The sequence below is a fragment of the Dasypus novemcinctus genome, chromosome 7 (assembly GCF_030445035.2).
Source record: "Dasypus novemcinctus isolate mDasNov1 chromosome 7, mDasNov1.1.hap2, whole genome shotgun sequence".
Classification (NCBI taxonomy): Eukaryota; Metazoa; Chordata; class Mammalia; order Cingulata; family Dasypodidae; genus Dasypus; species Dasypus novemcinctus.
In genome coordinates, this window is record NC_080679.1 from 15,991,539 (window position 1) to 16,013,367 (window position 21,829).

The 21,829-nt window shown below is 38.7% G+C and overlaps 2 protein-coding genes and 2 pseudogenes across 3 annotated transcripts in view; 1 reads left to right on the forward strand and 3 right to left on the reverse strand.

Moving 5' to 3' along the window:
- Nucleotides 1–12,905, forward strand: part of LOC101426206 (thiamine transporter 2) — a 56,450-nt gene extending 43,545 nt beyond the window's left edge. Inside the window, exon 6 of one of the 2 annotated variants that reach the window (XM_058299997.2) lies at nucleotides 10,855–11,026. In XM_058299997.2, coding sequence (XP_058155980.1) covers nucleotides 10,855–10,974 — 120 coding nt within the window. In that variant the 3' untranslated portion in view covers nucleotides 10,975–11,026. Of the gene's footprint in view, nucleotides 1–10,854 lie in introns of both variants that reach the window. The other variant, XM_058299996.2, reaches the window with a different exon arrangement.
- A 1,920-nt stretch (nucleotides 12,906–14,825) lies between these two features.
- On the reverse strand, nucleotides 14,826–16,437 carry LOC105744183 (phosphatidylinositol-3,5-bisphosphate 3-phosphatase MTMR2 pseudogene; annotated as a pseudogene).
- An 863-nt stretch (nucleotides 16,438–17,300) lies between these two features.
- Nucleotides 17,301–18,060, reverse strand: LOC139436128 (phosphatidylinositol-3,5-bisphosphate 3-phosphatase MTMR2 pseudogene; annotated as a pseudogene).
- Nucleotides 18,061–20,719: 2,659 nt separating this feature from the next.
- On the reverse strand, nucleotides 20,720–21,016 carry LOC101434835 (small cysteine and glycine repeat-containing protein 6-like). Its single transcript, XM_058301253.1, has one exon. The coding sequence runs from the start codon at nucleotides 21,014–21,016 to the stop codon at nucleotides 20,720–20,722; it is 297 nt and encodes a 98-aa protein (XP_058157236.1).
- Nucleotides 21,017–21,829: the final 813 nt, after the last annotated feature.

Consider the following 21,829-nt stretch of genomic DNA (forward strand, 5'->3'; position numbering starts at 1 on the left):
AAGCTATTTAAGGATTTCCCAATTTAAAAGGAGCATGGAGATCTTAAAAAGGGATTTCAAGGCATATCTACAAAGATTACTGAGAGACTAGAGTAGAAAGGCCTGTGAGAAAAGCTGAGAGTATTCCTTTTCACCCAAGAAAAGGAAGCTGAGGAATAATTTAATAATAATATTTAAGGATAATAATAATCATGTAAGGTATGGTAACTATAAAGGTGTGTGGCAGTTTGATATTATTTATGAATTCCAAAAAAAGATATTGATTATATTTTTGAACTGGTCTGTTCCTCTGGATGTGATATCCTTTGATTGCATTAAATTCAAAGGTTTTATGTTTACTTGATTATGTTAAGATTAGTTTGAGTACATTTGTGATGGTTAGGCTAATGTGTAAACTCAGCCAAGTAATTGTGCCTGGTTGTTTGGTCAAGCAAGCACAGGGCTAATTGTAATATAAGAACATTTATGGGCTTTAGTCATCAGTGAGTTTACTGCATAGATGGCTGATTATATCTATGATCAACCAGAGAGATTGCCATCAGCAATGAGTGATATTTTATTCAATCAGTTAAATGCCTTAAAAGGGGAAGTGATTTCAGCATTCAGAGGGAATTTCCCAGCTCATCTTTAGACAGCCAATGTGTCTGAAACTCATCAAGGACTTTCATTGGACTTTCATCATAGCCCCTGATTTGCAGCCTGCCTGCAGAACCTGGACTTGTGCATCCCCACGGTCATGTGAAAGAATTTTATAAAATCTCATACTATTTATAGATATCTCCTGTTGATTCTGCCTTAGACAACCCTGACTAATACAATGTCATTAAGGTATGCAGGGTTGAGTCCCAGCCCCCTTGGTGGGCTATATAAATGGATACTTACTCAAGGAGAACACAGTAGAAGGCAACAGAGCAAGGGAGCTCCATACACAGAAGAGGACCCTGTGGCCCCAGAAGAGAGATGAGCCATTCACCTGATAGTTTGCAGCTGAAGAGAACAGAGCAGCTGAGCCCTATGCCAGCCTACCGCTGAGATGGAAAGAACCTGGACCCACAGAGCCTTAAGAAGGAAGAGGAAGCCTGAACCCTCACAGATATCGCCCGCCATCATTCTTCAACACATGGCAACAGACTTTGGGTGAAAAAGTACCTCTTACAGTACTTTGAGTTGTTCTCTTTAGGGCCTTGTAACTATAAACTTTTATCCCAAGTAAATACCCTTCATAAAAGCCAAGAGAGTTCCAGTACTTTACATCTGCACCTCTTTGGCTGACTAATACAAGGCATAAGAGTGGGAAACAGATTGGATAAGCATCCATTTCTTCTTGAGTAATGAAATTGTCAATAAGACCCTTCTCTCACTCACAAATCACACTGCTTTCATCCTCCTCTTTCCTGGATATTCTTGAGGCTTAAGATATGGAAAACAATTCCTGCCACAAGTTTGGCACGTGTACATGAAAAAGAAATGGGAAAGGCCAGTGGTGCGAAGCAATCTCTTGATGGCACGCAAACCACAGCTGCTTTGCCCGGAAATGCAAAGTGATAGCCTCCCTTTCTCCCTTGGCAGGAAGCCATTGCATTCAGTCACTTGGGACCAGCCAGAGGAAACTGATGGCACACTCCATTAGATTATCTAGCTAAGATAAATTTACCGTAAATTAAATAAGAGCTAGAATGATGAAAATGGATTTTTTGTGGTAACCTTAAAGAGAGCTTAGAAAAGGAAGAGGCACTCTAACTGAAAAGATTATTTTACAAAAAGTAGAGCAGTGGTTGTGTTGTGGAATTTAAGAGAAGTTCAATTATTTGAGTATAGAGAGGCCAGGACTCAGTAATGATTTTGAGAAGGAAAAATGGTTTATTGACGGCCGGCCGGACTCGGGAGCTTTCAGTTTGAATCCCGAGCCCCGAACAAGATTTTCAAACGTCTTTTATACAGAGAGGAAAGGCCAAATGGTCCTTTTGTTTCAGTTCTCAATAGGCTTTAATTAGCATATATCTCTTTCACATTTTAGGTAAGCTTTTAGCAAGGACTCCAGACATTCTAGATAAGCTTTGGTTTTTGCATTTTTCTTAAATACTTAAAGTTTATAGCCTTTGCTTTGTTAAACATTTCTTGGAACTGGAGCTTGCTGTCACCGTCCCTAAGGGCAGGACTGCAGCTTCTTACCGTTCCACACTCACAAGTCAAACAACTTAGTTATTTCTGAAGAGACACAAGTCAAACAGCTTAGTTATTTTTGAAGAGACAAAGAGCCTTCCACCCATAGCCCACATCATTCTCTTCTTTCTGCCAAAGATTAACTTGCTAAGCTTTGGCATAATTATTGTTGGAGCTATGAGGTGGATGGCTGTTTGTTCTTTTGATTGATTATTTATCAGTCTTTAGTACAGCATCTAGGACTGTTTTTAGAAGTTTAGAGCTTTTTATTCTGGACAGCAGAATCTTGGGCAGGGGCCTCCTGCAGTTATTCTGCTGCCACTGGCACTCACGTGGATTTCTAGTCAGGTTTCAGATCTATCTATTACTTTTATTTTACTCTTAAAGAGTTTACACCTTTAATTTAAAAGGGGTGCTGAAGGGAGATGATTTTTTTTCTGTAACTGCTTCTTGCTGGCCATGGGCTGTAGTCATTGCTTAATAAGGTGTAAAACTCTTTAATTTATTTTAACTGGAGGAAGATGGATCTGGCATTCTGTACGAAGTTGGATGAAGTTTTTATATGGTTAATAAGATGTTTACTCTGAATGAAACAAACTTAATTAAAATTTTGGAATACCCGTTTTTAAAAGAGGACACATTGGATTACAGAGATAGACAAGATTAGATGCCTATAAAGATGGCATTCTTTAAAAGCTGGTGGGAACAGCATATATATATTTTTTTAAGTTATCTATCTTTAGAGAGAAATTGCAACAGACACTTAGCTTTGTCTGAAGACACATTCTAAGCTGTTCAATGATTGACACTCATTTGCTCTGTCAGATGCTCTTGGTGAACTGGCACTCCTTGGGCAACTGGCTTTACTCAGGATTAGAACACTAATTTGGAAATACTCTTAGTTTTCACTTGTGGGAGTGATCAGAACTACAGAATAAAGATTTTTACACCTTGGTTTTCATTGTACAATTTCTAGCAATTTTGACTTGTTCAATAGGTGACTCACTATCAGCAAGCAAGCTTCACTTTTGCTACACAGCAGAGTACAGCAGAATATAGAAGTTGACTGAGACTGGCTGAGACTGCCACTTTATTTTATAGACATGTTATTAACTGTTTAGAAAATGATTTTACTAGGAATTTAACATGTCTAATATACTTCTGCACTTGATTTAAAATAGAAAAGATAACATTACAATTATTAGGCATATATTTAGTACAGGATAAAAGTGCAGCACTTAATATTAACTAATGTATTATTTAATGCATAAGGATTCAGAGTTGTGATTATTAGTTTTGAGTTTTAGGTTTGTAATACTTTACATGTTATCTCTCTATGAGAGCAGGCCATAATGCTAATTGTGTTTAAGTTTTACTTACAGTATCTTGGTATCATGGCTCTACTTAGCATGTTTTTCAACGCAGTGAGCAAGTTGCAGCATCTTTTATCTTAGAGAGATTTTTTAGTATTTTACTAGCCTGGTGCATAGTGCTCTCTGGCACCATGGAACAGTGCCAGTCTGGAAGCGATATCTATTGTACACTTGGCTGTACTGAGTCATTATTGGCTGCAGGAGCTTGAAACTGCAATATAGTTTTTATTAACTTCAGGAGCAGAACTAGAGACTGATATAGCACATATTTTTAATTGAGGGGTCAGTGACTAGCCTAGCTAATAACTTACATGGAGAGGCCACCTGTAATGTATACAAGGCCTGGTTCGAATGCACAAGAGTTTGACAATGTTAAAGTTTATTCTTTGTTTTATACATATATTAAATGACTATTTACTTACACAATTTTACTATGAAGATAACAGTAGGTACTTTACTTTAGTAATAGAGGAAAAATATTATTTTTCATTGTTAGAATGAAAACAGTATTTCTAATAGAATCAAGACAACTTTTTATTACTATTTACTTAAATGTGTATTTTGCAGTGGCCTTTAGACAGGTTTATTATCATGAAGTTATTTCTGCTACTAATACTAATTTAAGTTTTTTTAACAATGACTTTTACAACTAGAACTATTTAAACATTTTTAGTTTGGAAGATGTTTTACAAACTCTTTATAATTGACTATAACCGCATTGACTAGACACCTCATGTTTAAATAAACTTACTAAATTACAATTACTAATGAAAGAAATTTACTCTTTATTTAAGAGAGCATATCTACAATCTTTTTCTTTTAGCTTAATTTCACCAATGTGAACTTACAATTTTCATTACTGTAAAGATTTTGTACATATAATGTTAATTTAGTTTATAAATTAACTATGGGAGATTACACTCAAGTTAAATAAAATTGAAACTATAATAGTTTATGCAAGGAATGTTCTCTTTTTCTCTTACAGGAAGCTAAAAACTTCTTTTCTTTAAGTTATCAAAATTATTAAATTAAAAGCATACTGACTACTAGGTTTTAAAACACATGCATACTGACTACCAGGTTTTAAAACACATGCATACTGACTACTAGGTTTTAAAACACATTACACAATTACTTAATTTTTTTAAAATCATAACCCAGGAAAGATTTCTCTATAGTTTTTATGGACTTTCTTTTACTTACTGAAATTTGTTAATAGAGCCACTAATTACTTTTATTTCATTGGAAAGAAATCTTCTGGAAGAATTAAGGCTCACCAGATTGTGGAGAAGAAAATAATTTATTCTCAATCTTGCAAGAAGGGGTGCAGAGCTAGATATGGCTGGTGCCACGAACAAAGAAAAATGACACAATTTATACTTTTAAGCTTAGCATGCAAGCTCTTCTTGTTTTTTTATAGATTGGATACTTCAGAAGTTATAGCTTATTTGAGATTTAACTTTCCCACGCAAAAGTTTGATTTAACTGCTTCCTCTATCACATTCTAACTATTTTAGTTTTTACCTGCTCCCCCCTTTGTCAAATAAGGAATAGAATTTAGTGCTGAAATGGCACCGACTTAGTTAGCTCTTTTTTGGGCATCTTTCTACTGCCTATAGGACTGGCCTAAACTGGTCTCTTCTACTGCTGTCTAACCCGGGAGTGGGAGACTGAGGCAGCAGGCCGCCAGGTTACATTAACATTTTTCTTATGTGAAAATTAACTTAATCTTTGTGTGTTGTTTTTTTTTTTTTTCTTGCAATTTATGGCTGACAAAGGTTAAAACTGGAAAATTACTAGGCAAACTGATTTTTAATTTCCTAGCCTAGTAGATAGGTTTAATCTGCCACACCTAGTCTTGCCTTAAAAGCTCTTGCAAAGAGGAGGCCCTTTCCCAATTGTTTCTATAATCAGATTTCTATGACTTTTTTATCTTGCTTAGTTCAATTTGGGCTTTAAGAATATTTATAAATATAACTGCATATTTAATTTTTAACAATTTGAATAGACCTCTTTTAAGAATTTTTATTTGTTAATTTGATATTATCTTGATGTATGAAGACATACATTGAGCTTTTTTTTAAAAATGGGCAGACACAAAGAGTTAGACACAAACACAACTCATTGATATTACTTGTAATTTGCATTATTTTATATACTGTTTAGCTTAATTAATTAGGGGTCTAGAAATACATATTACTTATATAACTGCATATTTAACTTCAACAATTTGAGCAAATAGGCAGACATGAATAGTTTGACACAACAACATGACTTTAGTTACTTTAAACTTTTCAAAGACTTTTGAAACTCTTCTTAATTTGCACTATGACCATGCAGTTTACCACAAGAATTTTTTTTCTTACTTAATGGATTGTAATAACCAAAATGTTTTCAATGCCTTAGCACCATTTTGTTTTAGAACTTTATATTTTACTTTGAAATTAGCAGAATTTTGGATAAGCAACAAGATTAACTTTATATATATTTACTGAGGCTATTTGAAGCCTCAGGGAGACAGACTGCTTTCTCTCATGAATTGCCACTCTTAGGAACACTGACCGTCAAGGCAGGAGACTTCTCCCCCTCTACCCCCCTTTTTGATTTTGGAGATAATAAAACTCCAGTGGCCATTTAACTTTATTTTATCAGGCAGCAATTTATTTAGTTTACACTTGAATTCATGAGAGAAAGGGTTACTAATACCAGAAGAGGAGACAGTGATGTCCCAGCTCTTCTCAATTATGAAATAACCATAGGCAAAGGCAAAGGGTGAGGTTAGGCTTGAAGTAACTATAAACAAAGGAAAGGTTAGTGTAGAATTTACACTTAAATAATAGTTTCAGGCTAAATTTACCCAGCTATAATCTCAGTTATTGTCTTTCTACTGTTTTATAATATAAATGCATTTATAAATGATTTTAACTCTTAGTTACAGTTTTTATTAATTTTTTTAAAAACTTATTAATTTTATAACACCTTTAAATACCTTTCATTTAACTTATATTAAATGAACTTAACTATTACTTTAATTTTTTTTTTAAAGTAAAAGAATAAATCTCTTGCAGTTAGTTTGAAATAAAAGGCTACTTTTCAGGATTTGATTTCTAGAACATAAAATGTTCTTTTAAAAGAGGTAAGACTCTTCTTCAAACATTGAGGATATGATGAGGTTAAAGCACAAGAAGCTATTGATAAAATATTTTCTTTGTATATTGATTTTACTCAATTTAATCATAAAAATTTCTTTTCCACAAACCTTCTACACTTTCAGTATTCATTCAGGTTCTGTCCTACACTCTACTCTTTCTAATAATCAATTATTTTATTTTAGGACAAAATCATCTTCTGTTTCTTTAACAATAAAAACACACTCCATATATCCCACATGCTAAGTTACCAGGCAAACGTCTTACAACATATAATTGCCATTAATACTAAACAAGTTTGTTAAAATAATGAACTTTTTTTCACTTTAAATACTTAGTAGCATGTAATACCAGAAACAGTTTTTTTGGAAGCAAGTTGGCAGGGGAGATTGGCTGCCGAATAAGTTTGTTATAAAATTGCTTTTTATTATTATTATTATCAATTCAGTTTTGTTAAATAATGCCTTTCTGCAATTAGCTACTTAAATACTTTAAACAATGCTTTGTAAAACCTTTATATTTATACCCTTAAGACAAATTTTACTTTCACAGAACACATTCTTTTACTTAAGGTTACTACAATACTTTTTAAGAACCTGAGCAGAATGCAAACGTATTTTGGCTTTGACACTCTAAGGAGGGAACTTTACTGCATTTATTTTGATTTCTGCTTTTCATCCCCTTCACTTCCCCCCCCTTCCAGGCAGTCGGGTGCACAACAAACAGGAATGCAGCTTATGAATAGAAGGGTGGACTCACTGGAAAGGGGCAAGCCGCTCCCCCCTTTCCAGCTTTCAGCTAAAATGGGCAGACAGAACTTACTCAAATTTGGCAACTCTCCCAGGGACCCAGCCACCCTGACTGGGACATCCCCAACAAACTTGGGTGCGTGGCGCGGACACAGATGGCCTCCAAGCCCCGGCAAAGGGCCAGACCAGAGACAAGACAGCAGAGCATGCACAAACATCTAGACTCCGCAAACATCCAGAGTCCTCAGCTTTTGCCCCAGAATCATTTCACCCCCCTTGCCAATGGCAAGGGAGGGCTCCAGCTCAGCTGTAATTCCACTCTACATAAGGACACAACTCTAACACTAGCCTTGAGCTGACACAGACAGAAGCACAAAGGTCACTAATCTGACCTACAAGTTTATATATTTATTTTCACCATGGCTGCCCCCACAGCCATCACAAACCTCAGAACACTTAACATTTGGTATAAAGCAAATTCATTCACAAATTAGCACCATAACAAAAGATTTCAGCTAGACTTTTCCACTGTTTAAACTTTACACCCAGACCAAGCTCCACCAGAAAAGCTGATCCATTTTCCTGTAACCAAGTTTTGTTTCCCTTAATCTAGACCAATTTCCAGGACATTAGGACTTGAACCTATAAATAGCCCTTCCTATTAAAATCGAGACTCCACTCTTTTAGTGGATATAAGACCAGTACCAGATTCTAACATGCAGTTAGACAAACCCAAAACACCAAGGCTTTTCCGCGGTTTTCCTCCTTTTCCCAAGCCTAGAGAGAACGGCTTCCCCCCAGCCTTCTGGGGCTACTAGGGTTCTCTCGGGAGGTGATCAGCCTCCCCTCCCTAGCAATTAAAGCTAGGGCCTTCCAGACTGTGCTCACCCGGGGAGTCTTACCTTCTTCCATGTTCGGAGTTCTTTTTCGTTCCCAGAATCTTTCTCTTCAGACCTTCCATTGCCCTCGATTTTGTCGGGAAGATTCTGGTGGAGCCCACATCTTTTCTGGATTAAATTTAATCCAGGGGCGCCCAGATTTGGGGTTCACCCGAGTCCTCCCGGCTTCCTCGGGGATTTGGAAGGGGCAGCAAAATGCTACCGTCTCTGGCCTTCATTCATTGTCCCTTCGTGGTTGCCAAAAATGTTGTGGAATTTAAGAGAAGTTCAATTATTTGAGTACAGAGAGGCCAGGACTCAGTAATGATTTTGAGAAGGAAAAATGGTTTATTGACGGCCGGCCGGACTCGGGAGCTTTCAGTTTGAATCCCGAGCCCCGAACAAGATTTTCAAACATCTTTTATACAGAGAGGAAAGGCCAAATGGTCCCTTTGTTTCAGTTCTCAATAGGCTTCAATTAGCATATATCTCTTCCACATCTTAGGTAAGCTTTTAGCAAGGACTCCAGACATTCTAGATAAGCCTTGGTTTTTGCATTTCCCCTAAATACTTAAAGTTTATAGCCCTTGCTTTGTTAAACATTTCCTGGAACTGGAGCCTGCTGTCACCGTCCCTAAGGGCAGGACTGCAGCCTCTTACTGTTCCACACCCACAAGTCAAACAACTTAGTTATTTCTGAAGAGACACAAGTCAAACAGCTTAGTTATTTCTGAAGAGACAAAGAGCCTTCCACCCATAGCCCACATCAGTTGCTATTATTTTAGTATATGAAATGTGGATTCATTTGGATTTTGGACAATCATGTATTCATCAAAAAGTAATATTTTCAAAATGTGTTTAAAACGTGTAATATTTGCCTGCTCAGACAGCTCAGATGAGTATTTTCATGTCATGTTTATTAAGCAAGCAAATGTGGTCTGTCAGCCCTAGGTTCCAGTAGTTCATAAACTATTTAGTGTCTGCACAGAAATTGTAAAAATAGCTGAAGTTCAGGACTGGATTTTCATTATTAAAATATAACTACTTATATGGATTTCTTAATGAGTTTGGGTCCTGATTATTCAGCCTTTTTTCTCTTAACAGAGATGGTCTCAACACAATTGCTCTAGGAAGAACAGAGGGAGGGAGGGAAAGAGGCTATTGAGAAAAGGGTCTTTCATTTCTGGATTGTTTGAAATTTAAACAATTCAAGAATTTTTAAAAATATTAAATTAAGAGAGGCTTACTTCCATTAAAAGAAACAATATAGTAGATATCAGAAAAATCCTCTCACCACAAGACATCTAAAACTCCTGGGTATCAATTAAGTGGATGTTATTTGAATCAATTCATACCAAGAAACTAAAAATATATGAGACAATTTTCTTTCAGATTTATTTATTTATTTCTCCCCACCCCCTCATTGCTTGCATTTGCTGTGTCTATCTGTTGGTCTTCATTTTAGGAGGTACTGGGAACCAACCCAGGACCTCCCATATGGAAGGGAAGTGCCTAATCTTCTTAGCCACCTCTGCTCCCTGCTTTGTTGTGTCTCTCATTATGTTTTTCTTCCTTGTGTCATCTTGTTGCATCAGCTCTCATGCCTGCCCTTCATGTCAGCTCACTGTCTTTTCTTCTTTAGGAGGCACTAGAAACCGAACCCAGGACCTCTTATGTGGTAGGCAGGAGTGCAATAGTTTGAGCTGCATCTAATCTATTTCCTTATAAAAGAATTTTGGGTCTTTATTTTTAAAGACACAAACTGAAATATTTATTAAATTTTTTGATAGAAGATTCAAATTAATCAAGGAGGCAAAGGATAAATTGTTGAAGCATAGATGAAGCAGATATGCTATAAGTTGATTGAGGAAACTGAGCAACAGATATATAGAAATTTGTTATACTAGTCAATCCACTTTTGTGTATGTTTGTAATTTCCCATAATGAAAAGATTTTAAAAATAAAAATAGAACAATTCCAACTTAAACCACCCAGTAAAAAAGATAATAGTAAGCCTGTATTTTTAAAAAGATCACAACTACATCCTATTTATAGGAAACAGATCTAAAATATAAAGCCACCTAAAATTTGAAAGAAAAAAGGGAAAATTCAAACCATGCAAATGACTATTTTAAAAAGTTAATGTACTGAACTTTTTAAAAGATAAATATAATTAAGACTTCTTGATCTATACACTTAAAGAGACATTACAAACTAAAGGTTCAATTTATTAAGAATAGATAAGAATTCTAAACTTCTACAAACTTAACAATACTTCCATTTTCCTGGACTGAAACACTGTAGAATTTTTTTTTCAAATATGTTACATTCTAGGGAAAATGCCAATATCATATGCTAAATGTGGATTTAAAAAAAGAAGGAAGTTAGTATACATATGTTTGAGAATTTCAGAAATATAAAACAGTAACAATTTATTAAGTTCTTACTCTCTAGGCACTTTTATATGTCTTATATGCAATATCTCATTTATTCCTCACAGCAAATGTTTGTACTAAGTATTGTTATTATTCTAATTTTACAGATGAAGAACCATAGAGAGAGGATTGGTGGCCTTCTCTTCCGAGGTCTTTCAACCAGTAGAAAAGCATCGTTATATACATTCAATGTCAAATGTAGTCTATTTTTACATGTGATTCATTAATTTATTTTTTCCTTTTTTTCTTTTCTTTTTTAGTTTTTTATTTATGGAAGTTATTTCGCAGTCATTGCTGGAATTTTCCTAATGAGAAGCATTTACATAATCTCTTCAGCTACATGCAAAAAAAAAAACTGTAGTTCTCCTCCTGATCAGAGTCCAAGTGAATCAGTCGACCCAATGCCTGATAGGAGCATAGAAACGCGGCTTTAGCCTGATTTCACCTCCATGGCCTCAGAGGATGGGCGATGCTGACTGAAATATATGGTGCTGAAAGTACTTGGTATTTTAATGTTTTGTCCTAGATTAAGATACTAAGATTTGTAAATTCACAACTTTTATTATACACTTATCATTATGTATGTTGATGTGTGCATGATACACTTCAATACTTTTTTAAATGATTAAAAAAAGACATTGTGAAAGTCTGAATCATCATGAACCTCATCAAAATCATATTGCCATCTCAGCTACTGGCTATATGAAATGGGTATTACCAAAAGATTTAGCTGCCCAAACTGAAGCAAGCTATCTACATGGTCTCAGTGGGGTACTGAGACCATAAATACTTTTTCAACATTTTCAAGTCCACCCCAAAAGTGGGATCATTCAGGAGCAGAAACAGAAATGTCCTTGAGTGAAATATATATATACACTGGCCTTCTGGGTCCTACGTTAAAAATGTGATTTGTTGGGAAGTGGTTATGGCTCAAGCGATTGGGCTCCCGTCTACCATATGGGAGGTCCAGGGTTCAATACCCAGGGTCTCCTGGTGAGCGCAGGCTGGCCTGTGCGGAGTGCCACCCTGCACAGGAGTGCCACCCCATGCAGGAATGCTGGCCAACGAGGAAAGCTGATGCAGCAAGATGATGCAACAAAAAGAGACACAGAGGAGAGACAGTGAGGGACTTAACAGACCAGGTAGCTGAGGTGGTGCAAGAAAATGATCACTTCTCTCCCACTCCAGAAAGTCCCAGAATTGGTTTCTGGAGCCACCTAATGGGAATACAAGCAGACACAGAAGAATACACAGCGAATGGACACAGAGAGCAGACAATGGAGGGAGGGGGAAGAAATAAATAAATCTTTTTTTAAAAATGTGATTTGTTTTGATTTGGATAGTATATTAAGTGATCAATATGTGGTAACAGTGATTATTACTCTAATGTTGTATATTTCCAATAAAATGGTAGAACGAGTGAAAACATTTAATGCCCACAAACCCAACCAAACATATCAAAGAAAGTAATTTTAACTTGACACTGCATTGAAAGACTGACTTTTGTAAATATTTCAGTTCTCCTCAAATTAATTTATAAATTTTTGCAATTTGTGAAAAGTACTGAAAGACAGAAACTCAATATGTTAAGAGGGTTTATATTTGGTTAATGGAAATTTGGGTTCAAAATTTCTGCTGTTTGTGTTTTGTGAATTTTTTTTCAATGAGATGTGTTTGCTATTTTTTTTTCAGTTTTTTCCCCCCTGAGACAGCTCCCTCAGCTGTCTGCTTATTGTCTCTGCTCATTGTCTCTGCTTGTTGTGTCCACTTGTTGTCTGCTCGTCTTCTTTTTAGGAGGTGTTGGGAACCGATCTTGGGAACTCCCAGGTGGGAGGCAGATGCCCAAGTGCTTGAGCCACATCCGCCCCCTGTTCATTGTGTCTGTTCATCAGCTTGTTACATCAACTCGTTGCATATGCTCATTACATCTGCTCATTGTATCTGCTCATCTTCTTTAGAAGGCACTGATATCTGAACCCAGGACCTCCCATGTGGGAGGTGGGCACCCCAACTGAGCCATATCCACTCCCTTCTTTTACATATTAAAGAGCAATTTTCTTACTCTATAAATTAATATAAAGTTTTACTACTTACAAGACTGATTTCTGAATGGAAATAGTACAAATACAAAAGACAATAAACTTCATTGTTTTTTTGTTTTGTTTTGTTTTGTTTTTTAAAAGGTTGGCAATTGACAAGAATGAAGACTGGCTAAACCAAACAGACAATTAGCAGAATAAGAAATGCATTATGTGAATAATCAGATTCCAAGGCCAACTTTCTAATATCAGATTTTCTACAAAGAAGTTTATGTGAAATTTAAGATCAATTAAAAAATTACAAGTACAAAAGTCAAAATCTTAAGGAAGTATATTTACATTAGACAATTCTGTATCATATAATTCCCTGAGCTTCTACAAAAAGAAAATAAAAACATCTCTAGGTTATGGCAGTGAGTAACAGTCTGGAGCAGAAGGGTTACAGAAGGCCCACGTTGTGAAAGGGTCTAGAAGATGAAAGAGAAAGCACAACTGAGAGTTAGTTCCTAAACAAATCTGCTTAGCAAATCATTGATAGCTCCAGATAGGGTGGTTCTTGTCAGTCTTTGTAATGACATTGAAAGAAACAACTTCAGATATGTCATAGGAAATATAAAATCTAAGGTTCTTGATATGACTAACTTTTGGGCCAGAAAATGACCTTGTGACAACTCAGTTTTCCAGTTGTCTCCTATTCACCCTATTGGTGAGGGAGGGATCCCCCACCCTAAATAGTATGAGATGGCCAAACACATGATACCTGGCACTGGACAGATGAGACTGGCAGATGTTTACTAGAACATGTACTCAGCACGGGAGGAGGAGGCTGCACGCCATGCAGGGCCACGGGGTTGTACTTGGGGACAGAGTCAGCCAACAGCGGCTGTAGGAGTCAAGCTTTGTAATGACAAAGGGCGGCTGCCCCTTGTTCCCACAGGAGAAAGTGACAGACTTGTTTGACTCATTCTACGGTTGGCAGGGAGTTGGTGGGCAGCTGGTCTGGCTGATAGGTGAACTAGCTGGCTGGGGAGCTTTTCCTGCTGGGCAGCAGCACATGAAATTTTAGGCCTTATTATACATCCTCCCTTGGAATTTCTGAATAGTTAGCGTTTTGTGTGGGGGGGTTTTTTGGTGTTTTTTTTAAGATTTATTTATTTGCTTATTTCTCTCCCCTTCCCCCAGCCCAGTTGTCTGTTCTCTGTGTCTATTTGCTGAGTGTTATTCTTTGTCCGCTTCTGTTGTTGTCAGAGGCACGGGAATCTGTGTTTCTTTTTGTTGCATCATCTTGCTGTGTCAGCTCTCCGCGTGTGCGGCACCATTCCTGGGCAGGCTGCACTTTCTTTAGCACTGGGCGGCTCTCCTTAAGGGGCGCACTCCTTGTGCGTGGGGCTCCCCTACGTGGGGGACACCCCTGCGTGGCAGGGCACGCCTTGCGCGCATCAGCACTGCGCATGGGCCAGCTCCACACAGGTCAAGGAGGCCCGGGGTTTGAACCGCGGACCTCCCATGTGGTAGACGGACGCCCTAACCACTGGGCCAAGTCCGCTTCCCAAGTTAGAGTTTTTTAAAGTAATTATGTATCTCTTCACATTGAATTAGCTTTTGTTGTTGTTTTTAGGGAGTACCAGGGATTGAACCCAAGACCTTGTACATGTGAAGCAGGCACTCGACCACTGAGCTACATCTACTCCGCTTGAGTTAGTTTCAAGCAAATCAATATTCTAACATATCATTTCATTGCTTTGTGGTAATTTAGAATCCAAAGGTTTTTGTTTTTGTTTTTCCAGGAATAAAGCGTTTTAATATCCATTGGGTGCCTTATAAATTAGTGTTGTAATCATATAATTATTATATAGGGGGTTATTTCACTTAAGCCACCTGCACTGCCACAGTTCTTAAACACATCATAGAGAGATTTAAAAAAAAATAAAGCAACAAATTTCTCTCCCAGATGGGTTCTAAATTCAGAAGACTTTCTATTCATAAAGCTGCCATTGTATTCAGGAGTTCATAGCGATGATATCTGTCTAGGAGTCCTTTCATGTAACAGTTTGGACACAGTGACACACTGCAGGAGAGCTGGCTCATTCTGAAGATGAGGATGATCGGTTGGAAATCTCTCTGTAGCTCCTCTACTTTTTTTTGAAGCTCTGCTCATTTAGCAAGTTCTTTATATCTGTTGAGAATGGGCTCCTGTGGTTTCATCTGTGGATCCCATCTTATATAATACCCCACCCAGAGCTCTAGGTGGCGCATGCTGGCTACTGGCTAAAGAACAGGATTTGAATAGCTCCCACAGAGATTAGTGAATCTTCAAGCTGGCTATTTATGTAAGACCACAGTGACACAGTCCTTTTAGGAAGATTCTCTCTTCCTCTCTCTTGTTCACTGTTGCAGAGGAATGAGGAATGTTCCAGATAAACAGTTACATAGGTGGTCCAAGATGGTAATAAGAAAATATTCATTGAATCCAAATGCTACAGCAAAGTGTCTTGGCATTTTCCCGACAAAGTCAATGAACTGAAGGATAAAAAGCTGATCTGTCTGCATCTGCATGATTCTTATCTCCACGACCAACTCTTAGTTGAAATCGATGTCCAGAGCTTAGCCTCTCTTTTTTCACAAGGACTTCAACTCCTTGGCTTGTTCAATAGTATCCATCCAACAAGAGCATGGCCAGGGAAGTTCACTGAGCTATGGGGTCCCAGCCATCACTGCAATGTGCTACCACAGACGTCTTCCTCCACTCTGCCTTGTCAACAATCCTAAGCGCTCCTACAAGAGTAAGCTTAATATGTTCTAGCCAGTGAGTAGGTTCCAAGTTAGACAACCAGTGAGTTTCCTCAGTGTTGGGGGTACACAATCTCCTTACGTTTTTGTAATGATTTTCTCATAACATTGTTGTAGAAATCGAGAGAGGTTCAATTATTTGCGTATAGAAAGGCCAGGACTCAGGAATAACTTTGGGAAGGAAAAAGATTTATTTACGGCCGGCCAGACTCGGGAGCCTTCTGTTCAAAACCGGAGCCCAGAACAAGATTTTCAAGTTCCTTTTATACAGGGTGGGAAGTCAAATGGTGCTTTCATCAAAGAAAATGACTTTCTTTGTTAGTTAAGTGTTTGTCTGAGTACCAGATTGGTTTTGAACTAATATATCACCCACATTCCGTCTGGATGCAACCTTGAATACACATCCTTTCTGAACATTCAAAGTCTAAATGGTCTATATTACTTAATTTGATTTCTAGGCACACTTGGATACAGAATTAGATAATTTTGAATTCAAGCACAGGCTGTATTATATTTCCCCATTCGAGGCCAAGTTTAAGTTTATTTAAGCTTTGGCATCTCTATTATCAGAGTCTCTCTGGACTGACTTGTGTGTATATAGAGTTTGCATTGCTAAATTGTTTCCCGGGACTGGAGTCATTGCCATGGTTACCAAGGGCAGGGCTGCAGCTTCTCACTGTCCCACATACACAGCTCAGGATATATGCAACTCAGGTTATCTATGAAGAGATGAACAGCTTTCCACCCACAGCCCACATCAACATGAATATTGTAGAAATTGAGAAAAACCAGCTCTGCATTCTGGTAGATATCTTCAATTTCATGGCTTATTGGCAACAGAATTAACCCTTGACCAAGCATCGAATGTGAAGATTTTATGAGGGAAACTGTGTCTCTTCTTTGTTGCATCAGCTCTCAATGTGTGTGGTGCCACTTCTGGGCGGGCTGCACATTTTTCTTGCAGGGCAGCTCTCCTTGCGGGTGCACTCCTTGCACATGGGACACCCCTATGTGGGGGCGCCCCTGCATGGCACGGCACTCCTTGCATGCGGCACCACTGCGCATGGACCAGCTCACCACACGAGTCAGGAGGCCCTGGGGATCGAACCCTGGACCCTCCATATGGTAGGCGGATGCTCTATCTGTTGAGCCATGTCAGTTTCCCCCTAAAGGGGATTTGAACTATGGATCCTGACCCATTCTAGTGGATGATGAAATTTACCTGGTGGGTCATGACCAAATTAAGAAAGAAACAGAGAGGGAGAGCACAATCAAGAAAGACAAAAGACAGAGCAGAAGGAAGAAAAACGTCAAAACAATTTCAGAAGTCCCATGGACTAGAAGATTACTATGTTTTACAAATATAGAGAAAAGTCAACTAGTAACACCAATTATTTCCAAATGTAACTATACTAGGAGCCCTTTTAGAAAGGGGGTCTTTGCTTTTAAAGTGATCCTCCAAGTACATTTAAAATAGGATTCCTTGCAGAAAAAGATAATCAGAAACTCACATACCATCAACAAGAGTAGATTTGGAGGTAGAGATGTCCTCGTTAATGCCCAGTGTCCAAACTAAATGCCAAGAAACACACCTGGGTAAGTTGACTGACTACCAGATAGTGGGATAATAACAAAATCAAGCCCTGTGCCTCCCCCCACATCCTACAGCAGGCTGGAGGTGAGAGCATATCAGAACTGGAAATCCCCTCTGGAACCCTCAATATTCAGCCCTCATTAATAAAAGTGTTTCCATTTCTACCACGGATGTTAAGAAACACTGCCATGAATGAAAAAAAAAAAAAGATTTTATGAGACTGGGCACTGGAATCCATGATGGCTTGAAGGTATTTTTCCTTCTCTTTCCCCCCTGCCTATGCTGGATATGCTCACTGCCTATCCAGTGATTGTAGCTTGACTCTCAGGATGAATCTATGATGAAATTGGCATCTGGCCCCTTGAACTGAAGGATGCCACGCTCCTTAATTTCTTCATCAAGAATATTTACTGACACAACCAAGAAGGCAGCGTATGTGTCATACAGCCCATATCATTTGTTTACCCTAGTTATTTTCCAGCTTTTTTAAGGAATTCCCTGCCTTCTATGCTCTAAAAAGAGGATCATAACAGCTTCCACCCATTTCAGGGAATACTTCTTTGTGTTCAAAAGCAAAGTGGGGCCAGTTATTAGAGACAGGGAATGCATATTTCATTAGATTTTCAAACATGAATCTTCTCGTTCACCCCTCAGGTTTATGAGCAAACCATAAATTCCAGATATCCTTGCACACAGTTTCTAGTCCATAAGAATTTTCACCTCGACTAGAAGCATTGCCATTCTTTTGTATCCTATTTATCACATCTAGAGAAACATTCAAAACAAATGGAGGGCCTGCGCTATTATTTTGAAATATAACCTGTAATTTGTGACAGAGTTCCTCATACAACACCAGTGAATGGGCATTTATAAATTACAACTTTGGTCATGCCTTTAATATTTTCTCTTAGAAAGAGGGCAGTTTGTTCCTTTCTGCTAATTTGTTAGACTCCTTCAGGACATTATCATTTTTGTTTGTTTGTTTTTAAAGATTTATTTTCTTTATTTCTCCCTCCCCCCCTCCCCCCCCCCCATTGTCTGCTCTCTGTTTCCATTGGCTGTACATTCTTCTATGTCTGCTTGTTTTCTCTTTTAGGTGGCATCGGAAATTGATCCTGGGACCTTCCTGGAGCAGGAGAGAGGTGCTCAATCTCTTGTGCCACCTCAGTTCCCTGGTCTGCTATGTCTCTTATTGTCTCTCCTTTGTGTCTCTTCTGTTGCATTGTCTTGCTGCACCAGCTCTCCACATGGGCTAGTGCACTGCCTGGGCCAGCTCGCCATGTGGGCCAACTTTGCCTTCACCAGGAGGCCCTGGAAATTAAACCCTGGACTTCAGTATTGTAGATGGGAGCCCAATGGCTTGAACCACATCTGTTTTCACTTCTGAAGATCATCAAATATCAATGGCTCTTAACACATTAACTGGACAGGGAGTGTCCTTACTAGGTGGCTGCTCCAATGCCACTACCTGGGACCCAAGACCTCTCAACTCAAGCTCTTCTCCATGGCAGTGGGAGGGAGAGCTGGAGTTCAAAGTTTTGATTAGACTAAAAGCTGTCTCAAATCTATCCATCCAGGAGTCTAGAATTGTCCAAAGTGAACAAGTTTGGGGGTGGTGGAAAGAAAGGCTTAGATGTAGGAGGCTGTCCAGTGGGAAAGTCCTCAAAACACTTTTTTTTCTCAGATATCATTTTGAGACAAATGATCTCACTTTCTACTCTGGGTCTCTGTCTTTCTCTGCTGTGTGCTGAGTAAATGTCTCATATCACAAATTCTTTTTTTTTAATCAGAGAAGTTGTGTGTTTACAGAACAATCATGCATAAGGATACAAGGATTCCATATATCATCCTATTATTAACACCTTGCATTAGTGTGATATATTTGTTGTAATTGAAGAAAGCATATGTTTATATTTGTACTATTAACTATAGTTAGTGGTGTCCATAGTCTATTTTGCTAACATGAGTTTTTATTTCAGCTCACATTTTTTATTCCCAAGATTTCAATTTGGTTGTTTTATTCAAAGCAGTTTTATTCACACACCATAAAATCAATCCAAATGGTTATTTATAATATCTACCTATTCTCAATTCATTTTCACCTATATTTATTCTATAAATCCATGTTGCTGGATTTTTTTTAATGGAAGTGATTCCTTTTTTTATCACTAATTAAATAAAGTGATATTTAGAAGCTGTTGTTAACCTACTGCTGCTCTAGAAAATAAAGTCTATTTTGAAACAGCCATGTGGGGAGCAGATGTAGCTCAGGTGGTTGAACACTCCCTTCCCATGTATGAGGTCCCAGGTTCAATCACACATACCTTCTAAAAAACAAATGAAAACACCAGCTCTCATTGGGGACAGGTGTAGTACAAGTAGTTAAGTGCCTGCTTCCCCTGAAATAAGGTCCTAGGTTCAATCCCCAGCACCTCCTAAAATAATCAATTAATTGATGAATTTTCTTAAAAAGCCATGGCCGGTTCTCTAAAGTTAATTCCATTGGAAACAAATTTGTTTTTCATATTTTATTTTCTTGTCCTTTGTCTTAGTTGTCCAGAGCTGCTATGACACATATCACACAATGGGCTAGCTTAAACAACAAGGATTTTTTGGTCTCATGATTTTGAAGGCTAGAAGTCTGAAGTCAAGATATCAGCAAGACCTCATAAAGAGAAAGCCAGTGGGAGGAGCCAGAGCAGAAAGTCAGAGGGAACCTGGAGGAGAAAGGCGAGGGCCTCACCATGTGATGGCATCCAGAGAGAAAAGCCAAGGAACGCCAAGAGTCGCCAATGGTCAGAGCTGAATGCAACACCATTTGGGGCGAAACAAGTCTTGCCAGTATCTAAATTTTGGACTTCTAACCTCAGAACTGTGAGCCAATAAATTCCTGTTGCTAAGAGAAACTGTTGTGTGCTATTTGTGGTAGCAGCTCTGGCAAACTGAGACAGAGAGAGATGAGTCTGTTGAGGAGATGGCCATCACCCTGGGGGGGTGTAGGGGCCCCAGAAGCCTGGCGAGAGCCTGCTCTCCTGATGCTAACATTTCAAGCCTTTCAAAGACTTTGTTCAAAAATGGGGAAAAAAATCTCTCAAGGGTCAGATTAGACAGACCAGGATTCAGTTTCATCGAAGAAAATATTTTTTATGGTCACTTAGTTCATTTTATTAGGAAATTTAGACAGTATTATGTGATAACTATGACCACAAAAGAGAAAAAGAAAAGAAACAATGCATGTGGACAAGGAAAAGTGGACCAAAGAAAAGCAGTGAACTTACCCATCCAACCAAATATTAGGAATTGTGATGCCACTTAGCTAAGTTCACTAACTTGGATGGGAGCCAGGTGCTGGGCCAAAATCATATTTTTTCCCTTTAGAGTGTAACAATTAGTTTGGAAATTTTCAGATAAAACGACTTGAGGCACAGAGGAAGACAGGAATGCAACCTAGGACCATAGAGCAGGGGAAAGCATAGTTGGGATGGCAAGGAAGAAAGTCTTACCAATGAAAGGATACAGGCAGCCCCTGCCAGAGGCCAGACGGCCTACCTAGCAGCAGCACTGCTTCTTACAACAGCACTTCTGCTGGCAGCCACACTTCTGCTGGCAGCAGCCCTTCCCACAGCCACACGAGCCACAGCCGCAGGAGTGGTGGCAGCAGACGACCACGGGGGTGCTGCAGCAGCCCCCACAGCAGCCGCAGCAGCAGGGGCAGCAGGCAGAGCAGCAGCCCACCCGGTAGCATCTGCAGGTGGTGCAACTACCGCAGCCACCACCGCCACCTCCACAGCTGCCACCACAGCTGCCACTGCAGCCACCACAGCTTCCACAGCCACAACAACCCATGGTGACAGTAGAGAGGACTCAGGTGAGTGAAGGGAGAGGAGTCAGGAGGTGAGGCCTGAGCCTCCTTCTGCTAGGAACCTTTTATACCATCTTGGGAAAAGGGAGAGAGAGTGAGCCCAGACAAGTGCTCACTTCCTTCTCGTTGCTTATCGCAGTTTCCACAACAGGATTGTCTTGGGGTATCTCTTGTTTACATCCTCCCGGACTATATTTAAACCAATAAATGTGCTAATTTTAGCTTTACTCTTTTAAAGTCATTATAGAAGCAAACCATGATGTGGCCCTTCATTTTCACAGAAACACAAATGAATTTGTGAGATTTTCTTTTAACATTAGTTTTTCTTTATTAGAGAAGTTGTGGGTTTATAGAACAATCATGCATAAAATACAGGATTCCCATACACCACCCCACCACCACCACCTTGCACTGGTGTGGAACATTTGTTACAATTGATGGTAGCACGTTTTTATAATTGTACTATTAGCTACAGTCCATGGGTTAATATAGGGTTCACTGTATAGTGTAGTTTCATGGATTTTTAAAAAAATATTTTTATTCTGTTGTATCTACACTCTTAACTTAATTTCCCTTTTTAATTACATGCATATATATTTCAGGGCTGCTAACTGTGTTCACATGTTGCACTACCGTCACCACCATCCATTACCAAAACATTTCCATCATCCCAAATAGGAGTCCTGGACATGGTCAGCCTTAGCTTCCCAGGCCCTTTCCCCATCCTGCCCCCTGGTAACCTGCATTCTAGATTCTGACTCTGTGAATCTGTGAGATTTTGAATCCAGGGGATTCAT

Bases quoted from the DNA above. Each gene is read 5' to 3' on its own strand.
- LOC101434835 (XM_058301253.1), bottom strand. From the start codon at position 21,016: ATGGGTTGTTGTGGCTGTGGAAGCTGTGGTGGCTGCAGTGGCAGCTGT.